The sequence below is a fragment of the Vicugna pacos genome, chromosome 18 (genome assembly GCF_048564905.1).
Source record: "Vicugna pacos chromosome 18, VicPac4, whole genome shotgun sequence".
NCBI classification, from domain to species: domain Eukaryota; kingdom Metazoa; phylum Chordata; class Mammalia; order Artiodactyla; family Camelidae; genus Vicugna; species Vicugna pacos.
The window spans coordinates 42,856,429-42,878,531 of record NC_133004.1 but is presented as its reverse complement, the minus strand read 5'-3'; the positions used below and the strand labels follow the sequence as shown (position 1 = coordinate 42,878,531).

The following is a 22,103-nucleotide window of genomic DNA, read 5'->3' as shown; positions in this document are numbered from 1 at the left end:
CTCTTAGCTGGCCACACAGCCACCTAGGAAAAATCCTGTATTGCCCTGCTTCCCTTGCAGCTAGCTATGGCTATGTGTCTCAGTTCTGACCAACGAGGTTTTTGTAATTGAAATATAATTCACTTACCATAAAATTCACCCATTTTAAAGGGAATGTCAGTGGTTTTCAGTGTAATTCACAAACTTGTACAACCATCACCACTATCGAATTCCAGAATGGCTGAGTTTTAAGTCTCCAGGAACCTTCCTTGAAAGACAGGCATTATAAGCTCTTTGCCCCTTCTTTGTCCTTTCTTCCAATTTATAATCTGGAAAGTGAATATGATGGCTGGAGTCCCAGTTGCCATCTTGGACCATGAGGCTGGGACCATACCTTAGGGATGGCAATGGGGGAAGCTGAAAGTACCCAGGACAAGGGAGGCCTTTGTGCTGCCAAGACTGTGCTCAGACTTTTAAAAGAGTAAGGAGTAAACTTTTGTCTTGTTTAGGGCTCTCTGATTTGGGAGTTGCCAATACTCACAGCTGAACCTAATTTTAACTGATAACCAGTAATCTGATGAATCACCCTGGGTTCTGAGTTGTAACCACAGAAACCAACTGTAGCTGGTTTGAGCAGAAAAGGGGTGTATTAAAGGGTAATGAGTAACCCCCAGAATCTCCAGGAAGGCTTCAGAACCTGGCTTGGAGTCTACACCATTGGCAACAAGCCCCAAGCACACTATAGAACAGGTTTAGCGGGGACACCCAGTTAGGAGCAAACAGCAATCCCTTTGATTCCCTCTGTCTTGGCTCGAGGTGCAGTTTCAGCCACTCTCCTTCCAACTGGCTATGCCTAGTACCCGCTCCTGTCTCTAGCCTCTGACTAGGTGCCCATACATCTGATTAGTGGACTACAGTCACATGGCAGGACCCTAGCTTCAAAGAATGCTGGGAAAGTGATTGTCAGCCTCCCATGGCTGGTGCTGGGAGCCAGAAAGAATGATAATTGGCCACAACAGCCATCTCTGGCATTCTCCATGGTCTTTGCCAAACCAGAATCTCAGATGACTCTTTGCTGATAGGAGCCTCTGATTTATGTCTGTGTGATGGGAATCTCTGATGGACAGTGGCTTATCTCCAGGACTTAATCAGCTACACCTTTTAATGCTTTGCCTCACCTGTCACTTTGCGTGTAATTGAGTGTGTGTGGTGCCTCTGGAAATTCACCTCTGCCTGGAGGAGAAGCATATGCATATGCAACTTCTACTCCAGAGTTCTGGCTTTCTCTTCTTTATCCCTAAGAGAAGAAGGGTGCAGGATTCATGACCAGGACAGAGGAACTGTCTCCCTGCAGGACCTGAAATGCATGCAGATTCTTCGTCCACGGAGAGCTCTGGGCTCCGTGCTTCTGAAGACCTTTCCAGCTCAAACTGATGTTTTTGGTTTCAGTGCTGCTGCATTTTCTAAACTTTCTGGGGGTCCCTGCAGGAGGCAGGTGGTGTTCACACCAAGGACGAGGAGCCAGAGGACTTTCTAATTGTCCTCGTCTCCATTTCTGTTCAAATGTCTGCTTGCTCAGCAACTCCACTTCTGGGCATATATATATGCCAAAGAATTGAAAGCTGGGACACCAGCAAATATTTCCACAGCCACGTCCCTAGTAGCATTATTCACATCAGCCAAAGGGTGGAAACAGCCCAATGTCCATTAACAGATGAATGGATAAATGTGGTCTATCCTGACAATGGAATAGTATTCAGTCTTAAAAAGGAAGGAAATTCTGACTCATCCTACAATGTGGACTGACCTTGAGGACAGTACTCTAAGTGAATGAAGCCAGGCACAAAAGGACAGATATTATATGATTCCACTTATACAAGGCACTTAGAAGAGTCACATTCATAGAGACAGAAAGTAGAATGGTGGTTGCTGGGGCTGAAGGTGCAGGGAATGGGGAGTCATTATTTAACGGGTACAGAGTTTCAGTTTGGGAAGATGAAAAGGTTTTGAAGATAGATGATGGTGATGGTTGTACAACGGTGTGAATGTACTTAATGCCACCGAACTGTGCACTTAAAAATAAAGTGGTGCATTTTCTGTTTTGTATATTTCACCATAAGAATGATTTGAAAACGTCTGCTCACTCAGAGTCCAGTGTCTCAAAAGACTCCCTCAGCTGGATCTTTCTAGTAGGACTAGAGCCAGGTAGCACAGTGCCAAAACAGCCCATCAGCTCACGCGGTTCATTGATCATTGTAATCAATGCAGAGAGAAATAACCAGCCAGCCCTTCTCTGTTATTACATAAAGGAGACAGCACGTGTTGCTGGCCTGGACGCCGCACCCCTGAGCACTCAAACCTGACTTGTGGAGAGGTGCCGACTTCTGCTTAGATATTCCAAAATCCACATAGGGTGTCTTGTCCCCAAAGAAGCCAACCAATGGCTCCAGCTCCCTTCTGAACACAGGCACACACACACCCAGATTTGAATAAAGACACAGCGAATAGAATTTCATCTCTGTGCATCTATATCTTGCTCAGAAACAATGAAGGGTAGCAAAGCTGAAAAGCTACCCAACTGTCCGCCATCACCAGGCAGCAACGATCTTTCAAGTAAAATTTAAAGAGAATAAGTGGACTGTAGACCACCACCCACCAAAAATAAAACCCTCCACTTCCCTCAGCGGACTCAGTGCTCTCTCTAAAAAGGGGCTTTTTTTTTCTTTAACACCTCTCAGCAGGCAGCGAGTTGGTGAGGATAACAGTGCATAATCAAGCAACCAGAGCCCAAGGTGTAAAATAAAACATGGACTGGCTCGGCCAGGAGCAGTGGCGCCCTTATGCCTTGAACATAAATGTTTAGAAATGGGTATTGTCGTTTTAGAGCCATCTGGAATATTTTTCCACGCCGTAAAGCGCATTTTAAAAATTCTTCATGATTCTCTACTGGTGAAGCTATGCCGGTGACAAAGTCTCTGTCCTTGACGTGATACGGCTCTGAGTCGAGTCTGTTGAAAATCCACCAGCTTAAAAATAAAAATAAGCACACAAAGAAAATACATCTTTCCTTTTCCCTGTAAAATAGTTCAGGCTCATTATAGAAAAAGGAGAAAACACACACACACACACACACACACACACACAAGAAAGAAAAAGAAAAGAAAGAAAGGAAGAAAGAAATGAATAAATAATGGAAGAAAAGAAAAAAATGAAGAAACATGCATAGTTCCACCATTCAGAGATGGTTAGTATTCTAGTGTTTTGCTGATTTCCTTCCAGTCCTTATGAATATGTATGAATATGGATATGCATATGCATGTGGGGTTATGCTGCCTCATTTTACTTAACATGGCAACATGGCATTTTCTCTTCTTAACATGTTCACTCGGGTCTGGTCACTTCTGCAGGATCCCCCTTCTTGCCTTTTAAGGCCTCTTGGCCCCTGTTCTCTGGCTTGGTTCTCTCTCCTGTCTCCCACTTCCCTGTCTCATCCGGCCTTACTGAGATGTGATTTTCTACCGTTTCTGCCTCCCCATTGGAGTTTCTGTGCTTGGGACCTGTGCAAAGTCATCAGGCCCTCTGCAGGCCCAACAGCCAGCCCCACCGGGCCCTGGCTGCCTGGCCCAGCCTCTCAGTCAGCTAGGGCAATGTCTGCCAATGGCCTCCCCCGCTCCCCGACCCCCGCCCTCCCACCAGCCTTGATTTAGGTGGCTCAGCAGGCTCGGGGTCTTTTCCTTGCCGTGCTTTCTCGAAGGGTAAAGGAGCTTGCCGTTGGTTCCCCCCAAGAATCATTAGCTTACATGGCTGCCGGTCCTTAGCCATCGTGAGAAGAAAGTCACAGGTGGTTGTTATTAAAGGAATCCGGGGCGGGGTGGAGCAAGACCCACGGAAGCGCAGCACCAGAAGAAGAGAACGAAGGCCGTTTCCGGGGATGCCCAAAGCTGTGCCGCGTGCCCACACCGGACCTCCCCGGAGGAGGAAAGCCGCATCTCCGACTGAAGAGCTCCTGGAGGTGTTCTGTCTTCTCAAGACCGAGGACAGGCTGAGGGTCGGTTCCTGATGCCCAGGCTCCCTCTGCCCTGTCCTTTCTCAGGGTCTCCTCCAGCACCCCCTGGACTGGGATGACCTGTTTACAGATGACAGCCTGGCCCGCGATGAGCAAAGGTGAGCAGTGTGGGCAGGGCCGATCTCCCCCAGGAGGAAACAGGTACGAGGAGGGAGACTGTGGCCCTGGACCCAAGTGAAGTCCATGGCAGAGGTCAGCCTCCCTAGAGCGCTTCCTGCTGCTGATTGAAAATCACTCCACTCCTCGTCATCCCCAGGGAAAGCGGAGATGCCCCAGTTCCCGCACCTGACACTCAGGGGTGGCCCAGCCCCCACCTGCCCCCAGGGCCATGCTGGGGAATAAGGAGGTAATGCACCTGAAATGTCTCTGTATCACTCGGGACACAGCTCATGTCTGAGCGTCCTGAGCAGAATCTGGAGTTGAGTGTGGCTTGTCCCTGGGAATCCACGAGAGGGACGCACGCTTGCCCTCCTGGAAGAGCTGTGGTTTCTGGTTACAACCCGGGTGTGCCAGGAGCAGTGAAAAAGCCCGTTTCTAATAAAATCTGGCAATTTAAAAGAAGGCCACACCTCCCTCTGTTATTAAATAATTAATTTATTAAGCATCAGAGGAGGAACCACACGTTCAGGCCAAGCCTGTTGGTGGATGTTGGAACCACCCTAAACAGCTTGGGGCAGAAGCAGGTGGGGCAAAGGGAGGTGCAGGAAGTCACCTGGGCCTCCCCGACTTGGGCTTGGGCCGGGAGGCGGAACCGGGGTGAGGGGTGCCGCTGGTGAGCCAAGGCTTCCTGCTGGGCGCTGAGCCCGGAAAGTGGCCCCAGGCAGAATCCGGCATCACCTGCAACAGCAGCGGTGGTGTATCTGGGAGACTTCGGCCCCAGGTTCCGGCCAGCTAGGTTCTGGGAGCATCAAGTCCCTACATATCATCCTTGGGGTCCCATGAAACCTTTGTTTCCCTGGCATTCGGGGGCAGACAGAAAACAAAGGAAAGTTCCTCCTTCCAGCTGTCCCCTCCCTGGGACACCGCGGGCACCTCGGGTGGGAGGGGGGTAGTACTGCTGGAGGAGCCTCTCCTAGGATTCCCCCCACGTCGAAGCTTCCCAGCCTGGCTTCCTGAAAGCCCCCTTCTGGCCCCGTGCCAAGGAAGGACCAGAGGATGCTGTTCCCAGGCTTATCGGTCCGGGAGAGGCCCCTGCCTGACCTGCTCCGCCAGCCTGGGCGCACGTGCCGGCCCCACCCTAGTGAAACTCCCACTTGCCTAAGCTGGTTGCTCGGCACCCACTGCCTGGTCTCGTCCACCTGGCCTGGTGGGGGCTGATGCTGCAGGTCACTCCTGGATGTCAGCCTCAATTTTATGGGCATGGGACTAGGGTCTCGTGCCTGGCAGGGGCGCTGAACCAGGTGGGGCTTCCCCAAGCAGTCTGGGCTGTCGGGTTCCAGAACACTAGCTCCTGGGAGCAGGGGCCTCATCCTCATGTTCACTCTGGTGCCTGGAACCCGGCCCAACACATCGCAGCCACCTCCTCTGTTTGTTGACATCACCAACAAGTGATTGGTGAGGAGGGGACAGGACTGGAACACCTGCCCTGCCCTAGAGAAGCCCTCGGTCCACAGAAACCAGCCACTAGAAGGAAGATCCTTCTGGATGAGGGAACCCTTCCGGGGTGAGCAGTTCAGTGTGAGTGGAAGAGAGGGGGCAGGAGGAGAGGCTGACGGAGGCTGGGAAGAGCTGCAGCTAGACAAGTGGGAGGTCTCGGGGGGACAAGGGTGGCTGGATGCCTTTAAGAAAAGATGACACTGTGGAAAGCGGAAGGTGGACGCGGGCAGAAGGGAGGGAGGGAGAGTGACACAGTGACCTTGAGGGCAGCTGGGGACCCAGCTAGGCAGTGGTGGTCAGATGAGGGGAGAGTGAACTGGGGAGAGATGTAGAAGGAGTCAGCAGTAAAGCCCTGTGTCTGGCTGGATGAGGTAAGAGGGAGAATTCTGCACCTGATTTTTCTGGAAAAGCTTCCAGGGAGGAGTGGGTGCCCACCTGGCTCCGCCTCTGGCTGGCTCACTCTGCAGACTGTGAGGTGGTGCCCCAGCCGGACACATGGGCATCAGCCCAGCTGGGTCCGGACACTTCACAAACCCACAGCCCTTCAGCAGCAGTGGACTGACTAGTGCCGGGCGCCTTTGAGCAGTGGGGCTGCAGCCAGGAACTCAACTGACAGAGGTCCCCACGTGGGACTTCCACTCTAATGGCGAGGCAACAGGCAGTAACCCAATGAGCACAGAGTGCAAAGTGCCCTGGTGAATAATGACGTCAAATAGGCGGTCAGATGGGGACAGGGACAGGTGGCCAGGAAGTCAAGGGAGGAAAAAGGCAGAGATGTCCATCATGGTCTCTCCACCGCCCAGGGCAGTGACTGACTGCAGCTGGTGCTCGACCAATACTGCAGGTCTGGTTCAGGAGCAGCTCTGGGGGTGCTGGCTGTACCCGCACTCCTGGATCCTTGCAGAAGCTTAAAGTAGCTGAGAGCTGGTTTCAGGGATCTTCTGATGCTCTGAGAGGCTGTGCAGGGTTGAGAACTGGCTGGAGAGCCCTGGACAGCCACAGAAGAGCTGGGCCTGGGCTCAGGACATAAGCAGCCACTAGGGAAATTTGGCAGTAAGGAGGTCCCAGGCTCCCCCTCCCTGGGGAACTATGTGCCAGGATGACGCAGCTGCCAGCATCACCTTGGACCTGGAAGGATGCCCTGTACCTCAGCTGCTGGGGCCCCAGAGGGCAGTCCGGTCCCTAGTCTTCATAGTGGGAGGAGACCTATTGCCAAGATTTGTGTCATGGGGCTTTCTCAACACAGGGGAGGGAATTCAGCTGCTGGGCAGGCCAAAGAAAAAAAATCCAGTGTTCATCTGAGGAGGAGATTCTGTCTTTCACAATGGATGAATTTATTTTATTGAGAAACTTGTCTTCAGGGAGTTTCCCCACCTCCACCCTTCCCCAATTCCCACCTCCGTCCCCACCAGAAGGCAACCCCTAATAGGGCCTCTCACCTGAGGGGGCCACATGGGGCAATTTGGCCCATAGCTTGTATTCACAAAAGGCCTTTGCTGTATGCTTTTTGCATCATTCAGTTCTGATTTTGAGACTGGGCAGGAACTCTAGAGCCAGGCTGCCTGAGTTTGGATCCTACCTCTGCCACTTACCAGCTGTGTGATCTTGGCAAGAGGACTGACCTCTCTGTTTCTCAGTTTCCTCCTCTGTAAAATGGGAATGTTAGTAGTTTCCACCAGTCACCAAAAGCCACATATTGAATGATGCCACTTTTAGGAAATGTCTAGATTAGGTGAATCCATAGAGTCAAAAAGTAAGATTTGTGGTTGCCAAGGACTAGGAGGAGGTGGGGGATGGGAAGTGACAGCAATAGGCACAGAGTTTCTTTTAGGGAAAACGAAAATATTCTAAATTAGATAAAGGTTAAAGAGGTGTTGTTTATAAAATGCTTAGAGCAATGCCTGACACATAGAAAGTTATTTGTAAGTCATTGTTAAGTAGAACTCACTTCCAAATGAAGACGCACACCCTGATGAGCTTGGGAAAAATATGTTCATAATATGGTTTTAAGTGGGATCCCATTCCTGAATCTCACTGTCTGTTGAGTACTTTTTATAAATCCTGTAATTATCTTGTGGGTAGCATTGTACACTCATTCATTTTTACCATATTGTGTCCCTTCTGCCTCCATAAATGGGTGGTGGCTCAGGGCCCTGAAAGGCCACCACATCTGGTGAGCTGTCCTTTACTCAGACACATTTAGACACAGGATCTAGAAGGCAACAAAGGCAAAGGCTCCATGCAAAGGTGTTTAGAAGGAGAGTCAGGATGAAGCATGTGGCTTCTAAGCTGTATGGTCTCTTTTCTTTATTTTTTTTAATGGGGGGAGGTAATTACATCTATTTACTTATTTACTTTAATAGAGATACTGGGGATTGAACCCAGGACCTCATGCATGTTAGGCAGGTGCTCTACCACTGAGCTATACCTTCCCCGAAGCTGCATGGTCTCTTGAGCTGCCTAAAGCTGGATTAAAGTAATGCAACCACAGAAAGGATTCAAGTCAGCAAGGGGCAGTCATAGAGAACCTTTGGAGGGTACCCAATGGCAAGACCACTAGTGTGCATAACAAAGGACTCTCTGGGGGCAAAAAAGAGCCCCGATTAGCACTGTTTGCCAATTGCCATGGTGTAAATACTCAGGCTGCAGATGTGCTGTCACTGAAATCAGAGTTACCAAGAAGTGTGCGTTAGTACAGTATTACGTTAGCATTTCTACTATACAGCTACCATAGAAGTGAGAAACCTCAAAGCATAGGTAACAGTAAATGTAGTAAAATACCTGGGAGTCAATGACATTTTAGTATTTGTTACCTTTGGTGTTAATAACAACTTTGAGATATAATTCACAAACTATAAAATTCACTCCTTTAGAATGGGTTTTAGTATATTCATGGAGTTCTGCAGTGGTCACCATTATTTAATTTCAGAATATTTCCAACACCCCCTTGGCTCTAGGCAACCACTAAGCTACTTTCTGTCTCTGTGGAGTTGCTTAATCTGGATGTTTCATAAAAATGGAATCATGCAATAGATGACCTTTTGTGACTGGCTTTTTTCACTTAGCATTATGTTTTCAGGGTTCATTCACGTTATAGCATGTATCAGTACTTCACCTCTTTTTATTGCTGAATAATATTCCATTACAAGGATATACCATATTTTGTTAATCCATTCATCCGTTGATGGGCATTTGTGTTGTTTCCACCTTTTGGCTATTGTAAATAACGCTGCTATAAATGTCGGTGGACAAGGTTTTATGTGGACATATGTCTTCAGTTATATTAGGTATATATCTAGGAGTAGAATTGTTGTATCATACAGTAACTCTATATTTAACATTTTGAGGAACTGTCAAACTATCCTCCAAAGTGGCTGCACATTGTACATTCCCATCAGTAGTGAATGGGGGTTCATTTCTAGACATTCTCAACAACACTTATGATTATCTTTTTTATTAGAGCCAGCTTAGTGTGTGTGAAGTGACATTAATTTGCATTTCCCTGATGCCTAGTGATGATGAGCATCTTTTCATGTGTTTGTTGTTCATTTTGTATATCTTTGAACAAATGTCTATTTATATCCTTTGCCCTCTTTTTAAATTGGATTATTTCTCTTCTTATCATTGAATTGTAAGAGTTCTTTATATATTCTGGATATAAGTACCTTTTCAGATGTATGCTTCACAAGTATTTTCTCCCATTCTGTGGGTTGTCTTTTCATTTTCTCGATGATGTTCTTTGAAGGACAAAAGTTTTAAATGTTGTTGAATCTTTTTTTAAAATCACTTATGCTTTTGGTGTTCATAGCTGGAAAACCATCACCAAAGTCATTAGTTTTAGAGTTTTAGCTCTTATATTTAGGTCTTGGATCTATTTTGAGTTAATTTTTGTGTAAGGTGTGAGGAAGGAGTTCACATTAATTCTTTCCATGTGGATTGTCCATGTACCATTTATTGAGAAACTGTATTTTATTTCCCATTGAATTGTCTTGGCATCTTTGTTGAATATGAATTGACTATAAATATTTGGAATTATTTATAGACTCTCAATTACATTGTTTGTTCTATATGTCTTTCTTATGCCACATTGTTTTGATTACTATAGCTTTGTAATCAGGAAATGTGAGCCCTCCAGCTTTGTTCTTTCTTTCAAAATTGTTTGGACTATTCTGGATCCCTTGAATTTCCATATGGATGTTAGGATCAATTTCTCAGTTTCTGAAAAGAAGCCAGTTAAGATTTGATAGAGATTGCATTGAAACTGAGGCTCAGTTGGGAAGTATTGTTTTCTTAACAATATTAAATCTTCTGATCCATGAACATGGGATGTCTTTCCATTTATTCAGATCTTCTTTAATGTCTTTCAACCAACCTTTAATTATCTAGACATGATTTCCTTTAGTTCTTTGAACACAGTTAAAATAGCTGATTTATTTTAAAAGTTTTTAAAATTAGTTTTATAGATTTTTATTTATGTATAAGTTTTGTCTATTAAGTCCACCTTCTCAGCTTCCTCAGGAAAGGTTTTTACTTACTGCTTTTTTATCCTGTGTGTGGAGCGTATTTTCCTGTTCCTTTTCATTCTTTTTTTTTTTTTTAACTGAATATTTTAAATACCATAATGTGGCAACTCTGGAAACCAGTTTTCCCTGATATTCCCCTTTCCCAGGGTTTGTTTTGTTGTTGCTGCTGCTTCCACCATTCATTTGTTTAGTGACTTTCCTCGGTTAATTCCGTAAAGTATGCATTTTTTATTGTGTGTTGCCACTGAAATCTCCATTTAGCTAGCTTAACAGTCAGCTGATGATTGTACAGAGATGTCCTTAAATGCCTTGAACCAATATGTCTGCTTGGTTTTGCTAAGAGCACATATGTTGAGGTATGCCTTCAATACTCTGCAGTTTAAAATTCTGCCTTAGCCTTTGCTTCCTACTTGCACAGAGCCTCAACATCAGCCAGCGATGAAAGATTTGGGCCTTCTCATGTCTTTCTTGGGCATGTGTACAACCCTGCACATGCATATAACTTTCTAGATTTCCAGGAATATATTGGAGCTTTTCAAAGCCCCTATTGACACCTCATTCCCTAAGTTTTTCTTTTAAGTTTTCAATCAGTCTACTGGTATCACTAGCTCAGGAAGCTACAATGTTAAACAATTACCACTGATTATTTTCAACAAACAGGGACTAGTGCTGTTTGCACTAAGACAGTTCTGAGTCCTGTCAAATAAAGACAAATCCTGAGAACACTGCCTTTCTAGAAAGCTGTCTGACTGCTCAAATAGTGACAGTTCTCTGGGATGCAGATTTTAGGGGTGCTCCAAACCTGTTCTGTCCCCTCCACAGTTCTGCTACGTTGTTCATTTTCATGTCTATTCTGGTTGTAAGGCTGATATTTTTCAATTCTACCATGGAGATGAGAAGGAAAAATGGGACTATAGCAAGCGAAAAATGCCACAAAGCTCATAGTTCTTACTGAGATTCAGCCATTTTTCTTCAATAAATATTTCTTGTGTTGTTGCAAACCTTTGGCTGATTTCTAGAATTCTGAAGAAGTTGATTTTGACAATTTTTGCTAGTGTTCTTACTGCTTTCCATTCTGAAAATGCTTCTCCATAATACCTTTGCTTTTAATATAATTTATTTAATTGTAAGCTCATATAAATTAATTTTCAACACTATCTGTGTGTAACAACTGGCATGCAAAATTCCTGAAGGTTGAACAATTGGCTTTCACAAGCTAGTATCAGCTGACTCCAGTATACCACTGACAGGATTCTCATGGAGGCACCCATTTGATCCAGCTCAGCCCTGCAAACATTTAGGGTACCAGGTGGTACCAGACTCTCAGAGATGCATGTTCATTCAGTATTAAACTGAATCCATATCCCTCTGCATCCAGCCCTTAGCCAGAGCTTGCTAGCATTACAGACAATGCCAGTAGAGTTGTCCAAGTAATGGCTTGGTGTGCGAGAAAAGTTGGAAAAAGCCGAGCACAGGTGAGAACAGTTATAGGACCACTGAAAGATATTGCTTCTCATCTTAGGGACCTAATCCCAAATTGTGCCAAAGGCTGTTTTCTGATTCCTAGATGAAATCAAACAAAGCAAGGAGGTTCTCATTTGCTTTATAAATTCTCTGACTGGAAATTTTTGAAGGAACACTGGGCAAAGGTGAGTGCTGAGGTACGTGGTAGGGTAAAGGTTTCCATTAGACACCCTCTGAGGAATGTGTACCTTAACCCTTGTTCTGTGAAGTGGAAAGAAAAAAAAGTTTTTTTCATAAAAATTTTGGGCTGCTCAAATAATAACGAAACCTGCTTTGGGATTGTGGTCTGATGTGTTGTTGATAGAGTGCACTTTAATTATGATTAACAACCACAAGGATGATGAGGAAGGGCTTTGGTTGGGCCAGCGTTGCTGAAAACAAATACAGTGACTCCTCCCGGTACACAGCGTGAGCATTCCCTGGCTTCCTCAGACTCGAAGTCCGGAGCTTCCTGATCCAAGTAGAAGCACAACAGGGTGATTGTGTCTCTTTTCTAGACCTTTGCCTTCCTTTTCTTGTCCACGTAGAGATCACTGACAGCCATGGATGCCTTAACCTGCGGCTTCCACATTCCAGCTCTTTGTGTACTTAGGTGTTTATTGGCTTGCTTCAATCATTCAACAAATATTCCCTGGGTATGGTCTGTGTGTCCTCATGGGGTTAGCACTGCAGAGACCTGGACTTTTGGGATGGACATTTGCGGAGTCTGGAAAATCGGGGAGACTCCCCTGCTGCCAGTTGATAGAGCCCCATCTGAAAAGATTCAAATCAGTCCCTCTCATGCACAAACTGGACTACAAGTGCGTTCTCCAGAAAAGCCCAGCATTTTCCCAGCCTCCAGGCCTCTGATCACTGTTACTTTTACCTGGAAAGTACTTTCTTTACCCTTTCTGCAGAACAGTGGTCTCTCCTCATCTGTTGGCTGAGCCTTGTCTCTAGGTGGGGTAAGGCTGGCACCTAGGAGCGGCTCCTCCCTGGCATCCAGTCCCAGGACCAGGGACATTCCTTTACAGAATGCCTACTGAAGCCAGGCCCTGCACCAGTCCCCTGAGACCCCCAACTGTCACGGGCACAGTTCCTGTCCTTAGAGAGCTTATAGTCACAGGAACAATAAAGTATGGCAGCTGGGCAAGCAGTCTGTCCAGGGCCAGCACAGACTCTAGGAGATGCCAGTCATCTCTCCAGTTGGGAGAGGCCTTCTTAGATGACGTCATCCTTCAGGTGAGTCTTGACAGTGGAAAGGGAGTGTGCCGGATAGCCAAGGAAGGGCAGGAAGGGCACTCTTGTCAAGGGGAACAACTTGAGTTCAGGAGCTGAATCAGTGTGTGCAAGGGGAGAGGCATTCTATTCTTGTTGAATTGAAACAAAAAGCCCAAAGCTCCTTGGTGGCTGATAGGATGTGCCTGTTAACCTAAGGAAAAGAGCCTAAAATGCCTATTGCAAGTAAAAAAGGCAGAAGACAAAATAGGCCTATTTTTACACGTTTTAAACTACTGAGAAAAAATTCAGGATGCTTTTTATTGTCTTCTTTATACTTCCTTTTTTAAGAAAAATTTAAAATAATTGTCAGCATCACCTGCTGCCCACGCACTCTTGGGTCTGCAGGGGGCGCACCCGCAGCCACCCTGCCTCCACCAGGGTGATGGGCGGGGCCTCCCGGGCCGGTGTGGAAGTGACGATTGGCTAGATGGGTTGTCTATCACAACTTCCCGCCCCCTTCCTACGTCACATGACGCAGCCCATCATGGCGGTGGGAGCGCGGCTACCCGGGCCCGCGGCTCCGCAGAGCTGCTGCCGTTGCTGCTGTTGAGAGGCGGCGGCGACGGTGGCGGCACAGGCGGGCGGGCGGGAAGGATGGTGTTTCTGTGGTCGGAGCGGTGGGTGCGGACCAGGAGCCGGGCTGAGGTTTGGCCGAAGCGACGTGAGCTCAGGAGCAGCCGGCGCGGGTGCCGCTGAGGCAGCGCAGAGAGGCAGGACCGACTGACGGACGGACAGACGGACGGAAGGCTACCCGAGAGCCGTCCCCCCGGGCCGCGCCGCGGGCGAGATGCCGGGGCCGCCGGCGTTGCTGCTGTTGCTGCTGCTGCTTCTGGCCGCCGGCAGTGCCGGGGCCGCACCACTTCCGCAAACAGGTGCAGGTGAGCGGGCCCGCGGCGGGGCTGGGGCTGCAGGGCCGGGGCTGCGGGGCCGCTGCAGCGGGGGTTCCGGGGAGGAGGCGGCGGAGCCGGTCTGGCCTCGGCGCCGAGGAATCCGAGGGCCTGACGGGGCGGGTGGCCCGGGAAAGCGAGTGATTAGGAGGTTCTGCCGCAGGGGCGTGGGGTGAGGGGGCGGGATGCCTCTCCAGGGCCGAAGCGGGGCGAGGCGATGCGGTTGAGGCTGGGGAGGGCTGCGAGCGGGACGGCAGCGACGGTCCCCTCTCGGGTAGGCTGCGGTACCGGATTGGGACCTGTTGCCCGAAGGTCCTCAGCCGACATCCCTTCCTGACAGTTTTGCTTCTTTTTCCAGATGTCACCTGCCTCCTGTGCTTTTTTCACTTCTTACAATAAGAACCGTTTCTTAGCCCTAATCATACTTAAATGCAAATGACTTGGAGAGCTGTGCGGAGTTGCCTTCGCTCCCTGCAACTTGTTCTGAAGTTGTAGATTGATTTTAGACGCTGTGCTTTTTATTCGGATTGAATCTCTAGGGATGAGAAAGAAACAACTCTATAAATATCCCTGTTTTAGGAAGTCAGTGATTAGAGTACCAGCCTTTGAGTAACTATTGACAAAATGGCCCAAGGGTGATTGAAGTTTCTATTTTAGCTACGTCAGTGTATGATTTTCTTTTTTTCTCCCCATTTTCTCAACATCGTTTTCGTTTGTGGTTTATTTTCCCAGATGAAAACTTCCATTCAGGAAAGCATCCCAAGTTGGATAATTTTCTTTTAAAGGAAAAATTATTCTAGGCTCATTTTCTATTATCTGCTGCTTATCTTTGAAATAAGGAGAGACCGGCATTTCATACATTCATGGAATTTTAGAGTTGGAAGAGAAGAGACCTTGAAGAAAATTTAGTTCAATTTTTTCGTTTTGCAATCGAAGGTACTGAGGCCCTTGGGGGGTCGAATGACCTGACCAAGGTGACACAGCTGAATTATAGGTGGAGCCACAACTAAAACCCAGTCTTAGATTTCCTTAGTTGTGTGATTTTTCTGCTTTACTACTTCAAGTCTTTTAGCTGTTTAGGAATACTCTTGGGTTTAAGAGTTATTTTAGAATGATGTTAATTGGATACAGAATGTGGAAGGTACTGTCCCTAGTAAAGACATATTTTTCAAATTTATCTGCAATGAAAGTTATGTATAATTATTTGCAGAGACACACCGTCTTATGTCATTGAGTGCCCTTTAGCAGAGTATTAACTGTTACCATTGTACCATAGAGTGTGTCCCTAAATTTCTGCCGCTGCCTTAGATCAAATGTTTGTAAGGTGAATTTTGTTTTCTGGTCTGGTAGATAAAAAGAGTGAATATTACGAGGAGTGTATAGGCAGCCCAGGTAAGAGTCACAGAAAGTACCTGGGAAGTTATAAAAGGGTATATGGAGAGATGTTGATGCTGAAAAATATTGATAGTGATATTGAAAATTAGCTCTAGAGTAGGACAGTGGGTAAAGAGTATAAACGTGAAAGGGAGTCACAAAGTTTCCAGATGACTTTGCACATAACCGAATTTTAACATATTTTGGAAAACAGATTCTACGTAGGAAGCTTTGGAAATGGGTCTGCCTGTAAACCTCTTAATATGTTTTATTCCACTTTTTTTTTTACTGTTTTAATGGAGGTATGAATCATAAATCTAATTTTTTTTGGAATATTGTAAAACAAAGCAATTAGGAAGATTGATCCATAAATAGAAATACGAAATCTTGATGTAAAAAAAGCATGAAGAAATACTTGGTGGCTTATAGGAGCTTTTGTAGATTTCCCCTTCTTATTCTGTTGCTTAGAAGGTATATGGTTAGACTTGTGATATAAGAATGACGGGTACCTAGGGTTAAATTATGTGGAAAAGATGCACAGTCACACAGAGATTTGAGGGGTTTGTATTTCCATTCAAAAGAGACTGTTAACCCTGGTAACGGAGATGGATTCTTGACCAAGATGTATCAGACCAGGAAGAATAAAGAAACCTTTGAGTTAATCCTGATAAGTGAACTCACTGGTAAAGAAAGAGGAAGCTCTCTGGAACATACATGGTAGATAAAAGAGGAGTTAAACATTGAAAACAATAACTCTGAAGCTTTTGATTTTCTGGGAGCCTGTACTCCATACAGAGGTAAGGCTGGTCATTTTCAAATTGAGGGTAAGGATTTACTGCATAGCGTCTTTACCTTCTTAGCTTTATTCTGCTTAAATTTCAAACTGATTAACAGTGCCTTGGAGAAAGCATAGCTTATCAACAGTAGGTTGGAAAAAAAACTTGAATTTTATCCTTTGCCAGCCTGTTTGAATGGGGAAAGAAAGAAGGCAGTTAACTAACATGCACCATTTAAAACGAAATTCATTTATCCCAGGTTTCTATGTCATCCAAAATCATTCCTGGATTCTAAAGTTGAAAAAAGGTATTTACTCATTCAGTCATAATAGGCTTTGTAAATATGTGGTTGCCTTTGCCCATTAGGCAAGAAGGCATTTCCTGGTTGAGTTTTATTTTGGGCCTCTCTATCATTCTGGGAGTCTCTTATGCCCTCTCCTGGGGCCTCTTTTCCTGAGAATCTGTATTTCTGCAAGGGCCCTAAGTTATGAAGGCTGAGATCTCGTTGGTCCTCACTTACGAAGCTTACATAAAGAGAGGAAGTCCAGTGTTTCACACATAGTTAAATTACGAAACTAAGATTACAGCTAAGAAATTCTTTCCTCCAGATCACAGTTATCAGACCTTTCTTCTCTTGGAAAGTATTTATGAGCCTTTTGTAAGATTCTTAGGATTCACATCATCAAAAAAGATCTTGTATGCTTGAAGGCATTCCTCTAAGTCCACAGTTTGTTATTAATATCAGGATAGTGGTTGGACAAGGAAACCCAATTCTATTGTTCTTTGGCATATTAGGTCACAGAGTACAGAGGAAGCTTTTAGCAGTTCCAGATAAAGAACCTCACGGAAGTCTGTGCAGCCGGTGGGACCCAGCTACTGATAAAACAGCATCTAGTGAAACCGGGGCTCTTGTTTTAGATTAAACAAACAGACTTGTATCTTGCAAAAGATTTCTGGAGTAAAGGAAGTGCTTTCTAAAGTGAGTTTTTATGTTTCTTTTAACAGCTTCTGAGAAATAAAAATTATTTTCAACGGGCTTTCCATGCAAATTCTTTCAGGATATATGGCTGTAAGGCGTGAGATCTGACTTAGGTTGGGTATGCTGTGAATTGCTTTGAGTTGGTGTATTTTGGGGTTAACTAAATATGCTCAATGGCACAGTAATAGGAAATCTTTCCAGCAATTTTGTAGCTGATCAGCGTTGAAGTTATCAAATCTCTGCAGTTTTGCTGATATCAATGTGCTGAGTGTTGATGCAGTTCTCTTGAAGTTTAGAGAGTCCTTGGGCCCTCTGTGTCTCCTGTGGGCTGTGTCACTTAGATAACAGCTGGACGTATCATAAAAACCATTTTGTAATGTAAATGTAATGTCGGGGTTCTGGACTGGTTAAACAGATTAGTCCTCAAAAGAGTCCTTGTCAGTGGACATATAAAAAGAATCCAATTTTTCAGTCTAGTTGAGAGTAAAATTCATGAACCAGTCACCGAAGGAGCAGGTGCTGTAGACAGAACTTGGACTTTGGAGTTAGTCTGGGCATGAGGCCTTCCTCTGCCACTTTAAGAGCTTTTAAGACCTTGGGCCAGTTACTTAACCTCTTCAAGCTTCTTAGAACTCAACTCTTTAAAAAGGGTGATGATAATATTTACCTAAAGGATTCCTGTCATGTGGTGTGGCTGTGTCTGCTACAGGTTAGGCACTTGGCAACATAGATTTCGTCACTGCTTCAGATTTCTTTGTAAATTTGGTGGGTTATCATAAAATTGACTAATGGTGGGTGGTGTGGCTTCAAAGAAGGAACTCAAAGTAGTAAAAAGCCACTTATGGAATGCAGAGAACTTACTGGATGTAAAAAATCTTTATTACTCAAGATAGCATGTTGTATGATTGGTGAAGAAGAGATCCTTTAGAGAGAAATCTGGCTTTTTGAAGTACGATATAGAGGCTGGTATTGTTACTTCTTGAAATTCTTAATCTTGGGGAATTATGTTAGAAATTTTTAAGATGATCTGGATTAGTCTGCTTTGATATAGTAAACCTGTTTTGAAACATCAAGATGACTAAAGCTCTTACTCAAGATGAGTAAGTGCTGGTTTTAATTTACTTGAAGGAACACGGGCAATGTAAGTTTAGCTGATCCCAAACACGATTGTATACTTGCATAAGGCATCCCTGAAGGCAACGGGCTGTTAGGACCAGTGCGAGACTGAGGCCTCTTAGAAAATGTCATTTGGAGAGATGGATATGACAGACTTGTTTTCTCTGTCTCTCTTAAAACCTTGTACTTTGGCAGCCTTTTAACTGTGCTTCACTCTTTTTGAAATTTTTATTTATTACTTAGACATCAGGAAAGGAATATTATAGAAAGGAGAGGCTGGGAAAAACGTTCCTGGTCTAAAACAGACTACTGTACCTAGGATCGTTTTTAGTTTCACATCTCTATTTTCCTGTGAATCCTCGTAGGAAGACACTAAAAGAGAAAGCTGAGGAAATATGAAAAAAATTTATGTTGGAGCAAAATATTGGAGTGAAGTATTTTTAAATTGTGGCAAATGACTAATTTGGAACCATGCCTTGGCATTACAGTTATTTGCCACTAAGAGCAGGCAAATCAGAAAAATAACCTCAATATTTCAAAAAAAAGTTTTCTTGCAAAGGTTAGCACGGTGCAGAGATTCCAAATTTTATTTGGCTTTATCGTGATCCAAGTGGGAAAAATGAGGACACTTGATGCCAAATGTCTCAGGTGCTTGAAACCGCAACTTGGAGCGACTTTGTACTCTTCTGCCTTCATGGGGCTTCAGAGGGGGCTTACGTTTTATTTTATTTTTGGCAGCTTGGCAGGTTTTGCACTTTACTATGTCATATGTTTGTTTTAAAAGTTTTAAGTTGCCATTACCATCAAGTCAAATAGATGTGCCAAGACCACGTGCCGTGGTGTGGCTAGGGTAGTGCCTGGCCCCTGGCCTCTGACCCCACTTTGGGAAGCATTGGTCAGGGAGGTCATTGCTGCTAGATTTCTGCTGTGGTGCATCTGTTGTCCACCCTTCATGGCGCTCTCTTAACAGCTAAGTTGGTCTACTTGTAGTTTGCAAAATAGGCTGAGCAGATTCCCATCTTCCAGCTCTTCGTATATTCTCTCTGTTTGCAGTTACCTCTTTCCCTTGTATTTCTTAAGTGCTGACATCTTTGTTTTTCTCTTCACTTCGCTTTCCTTCCCCTTCATGTCTGCCTTCCTTCCCTCCCTCTTTGCAGCCTCAGTTTCCCTACGAAGACCTTTCTTCTTGGCCGGGCTTAGAGATTGCTCCCCTTCCTGAGCTCCTAGAGTGTTTACTTGTGGTACAAGGGGTTCCATTTCATAGGATGCAGGATGAAAACCTGGGAACGGTTTCATTTATTTTCATTTCATCCTTAAAAAGTTGTGACCTTTTAAGTTATAGAATATATTGCTATGCTAATGCATTGTTACAGTTTGTAAGTAAATTTACATGAAATGGAAGGACTGCAGAGAAAATTTAGTGGGGTGGGCTGTATCACCCAGAAAGGTCTGGATTTGTTGTACGAGTCTACCACTGGCACTTGGCAAATACCCCCTGTTTCTTTAAGTCCTGCCTCTTCACCTGTATTGCAAGGACTGTGCCTTACATCCTTGGGATTTCTCATATTTGCTTGGTACCCCACATTCAGTCCAAGTCTGTGGGTGATGCTGAAGTCTGGTGAAGACGGTACTGGAGACCTGAGTTCCCCAGACCAGTCCTCCAGAGCGTGTTTGTTAAGAGGAGAGTGTGTAAGCTTAGAGCCTCTCATTCCCTTGCGAACTTCACTTGTTACCCAGCCCCAGTCCTTTACCTGGAATGAGGCCACTTATAGTTGTTTTATTTTTACTAGTGAACTTTTTCTTTTAGAGCACTTCTGGATTTACAGGAAAGCTGCAAAGACAGTACAGGGAGTTTCTGTGTATCTTCTGCTCGGTTTTCCCTTTTGTTAACGTCTTACATTAGTGTTGCGCATCTGTCAAAACTGGGAGCCAGTCCGGTTCATCATTATTATTAACCAATGTCCGTCCTTTATTCAGATCCCTTTAGTGTTTCCCTAATGGCCTTTTTCTGTTTCGGGATCCCACAGTATGTTCAGTTGTCATGTCTCCGTGGGCTCCTCCAGTCTCTTCCTTGTTTTTGATGATTGTGACAGTCTTGAGGGGTACTGGTCTGGTGTTTCGTAGACTATCCCTCAGCTGGTGTTTGATGTTTTTCTCGTAAAGAGACTGGGATTCTGTGCTTTGGGAGGAAAGACCCCAGGGTTGAAATGCTGTTCTCATCACATCATATCAAGGGTGTGTGCTTTGAAGACGACTGGTCACTTGATCACCTGGCCGAGGTGCCGTTTGTCCGCTTTCTCTGCCGTGAGGTTACCCTTTCCGCCCTTCTCCCTCCTGTACGTACGCATGGCCCGCACTTGGAGGTGACAAGTTATGCTCCACCCCCTGGAGGGGGAAGTGTCTATGAATTACTTGGAATTCTATATAGGAGACTTAACTCTTCTCCCCCATTCATTTCCTTATTCAGTTATTTACATCACTGTGGACACATGGATATTGATTTTATACTTTGGGTTATAGTTCAATACTGTTATTTATTTTGCTGCTCAAATTGTACCAGCTTTGGCTATTGGGAGCCCTGTCAGTTGGCTTCTGTGTCCTGCAGACATATGTCCACCTTTTTCCCCCATGTTTCCCTGTGCTGTGAGAAGCTGTAGGCGCCTCTTGTGTGCTCCTTGCCACAGCCCTGCAATCAGCCGTTTCTCAGACTGATTCCTTTTACTGGACAGTGATGTTAGAAACCGGGATCTGGGCACTGGATTTGCTCGCTGCTTCTGGGACATTTATAATAGGGTTTTGATCCTCTGCTTCCTCTACCTAATCCCAGGTGTTGGGAAAAGAGAGGGAGTGAGTGAGAGATTTTGGAGGGACGAAGGGTCTCCTTAAGACACAAAACTTGGAAGAGCCCTGTGCATGTTTGACCCTGTCACTTGACCCCCTCTTAACCTATTAACACCAGCATAAATACTGTGCATCCCACATTTGCCACATTTGGCAGAGAGTTATTTTTATTTTTAGAGCAATAGATACTTGAAAGATTTTCTTTACTCTCTCCAGGAGCAGCCTAATCTCTAAGGATATGAAGGAAGCCTCTGAGGCTTAAGGATTTGGCTAGAGAATTATTTTAGGGATCTGTCAGCTTCGGAAATTGTTGAAGGGGATTGTAGGCAACTCCTTTAATTGGTAAAAGTTCAGATAAAGTGTTTGGTGACAAGTGTCAAGAGTACAGGGGGCTGTGGACTCGGTCTGATCTATTTAAAGAGCTTTTCCTTTTGTTTCTTTCCTTCTCGTTTTTTATTAGGGAAAAGTTCAAACATACACAAAAGTAGAAAAAGTAACATAATGAGCCCCCATGTGCCCATCACCCAGCAGCCACAGTTTTTAATTTGCAGTGAAGCTTGTTCGATTGTACCCTTCCCACTGACCTGGCCACGGTATCAGTTTGGCTGAGAATGTTTCAGGAAAAAGTAAAGATGTTTTTATAAAACAGGATCACTTGCGTCAGCATCACCTAGGTACTTGTAGAAATGCAGATTTGGAGGCCTCAAAACAAACCAACTGAATCAGAATTCTGAAAGCCAGCCTGGAAATCTGCATTTATAATACGTTTCTAGTGATTTCCCCACCCCCACAACACAAAATAGTTTATCTTCTGCTAGAGACAAAATAATACCAGCTTAATTAATAGAAATATGTTGACTTGTGTAGTTACTGAGACACAAAGAGGGAAGAACAATTTAAAATTAAAAAATTAAAAATTAGGAGAGAGAATGTAGCTCAGTGATAGAGTGTGTGCTTGGCATGTACAAGGTCCTGGGTCCACTCCCCGGTACTGTCATTAAAACAATAAATCAATAAATAAACCTCATTACCCCCCTTCCAAAAAAAATAGATTAAAAAATTAATGTCAGCATCTACAATCTGAAGAGATCTCTGCTCCTGACCACCATACATGAATATTCTGAAGAATCTGCCTGTGAGAAGTATGTGTGTTATAACCACAAAGGAACTTGAATACTTCAG

The 22,103-nt window shown here is 45.0% G+C and overlaps 1 protein-coding gene and 1 non-coding gene across 4 annotated transcripts in view; one reads left to right on the top strand and one right to left on the bottom strand.

The window, feature by feature from the left end:
- The first annotated feature begins 3,893 nt into the window (after window positions 1-3,893).
- Window positions 3,894-22,103, top strand: part of LMTK2 (lemur tyrosine kinase 2) — a 79,095-nt gene continuing 60,885 nt past the window's right edge. Inside the window, exon 1 of one of the 3 annotated variants that reach the window (XM_072943327.1) lies at window positions 3,894-4,143. In XM_072943327.1, the coding sequence (XP_072799428.1) occupies window positions 4,101-4,143 (43 nt within the window). In that variant the 5' untranslated portion in view covers window positions 3,894-4,100. Of the gene's footprint in view, window positions 4,144-13,381; window positions 13,827-22,103 lie in introns of those variants that run through there. The other 2 variants (XM_031676731.2, XM_031676730.2) reach the window with 2 other exon arrangements.
- On the bottom strand, window positions 8,002-8,074 carry TRNAV-AAC (transfer RNA valine (anticodon AAC)). Its single transcript has one exon. It is a non-coding gene; the product is annotated as a tRNA-Val (tRNA).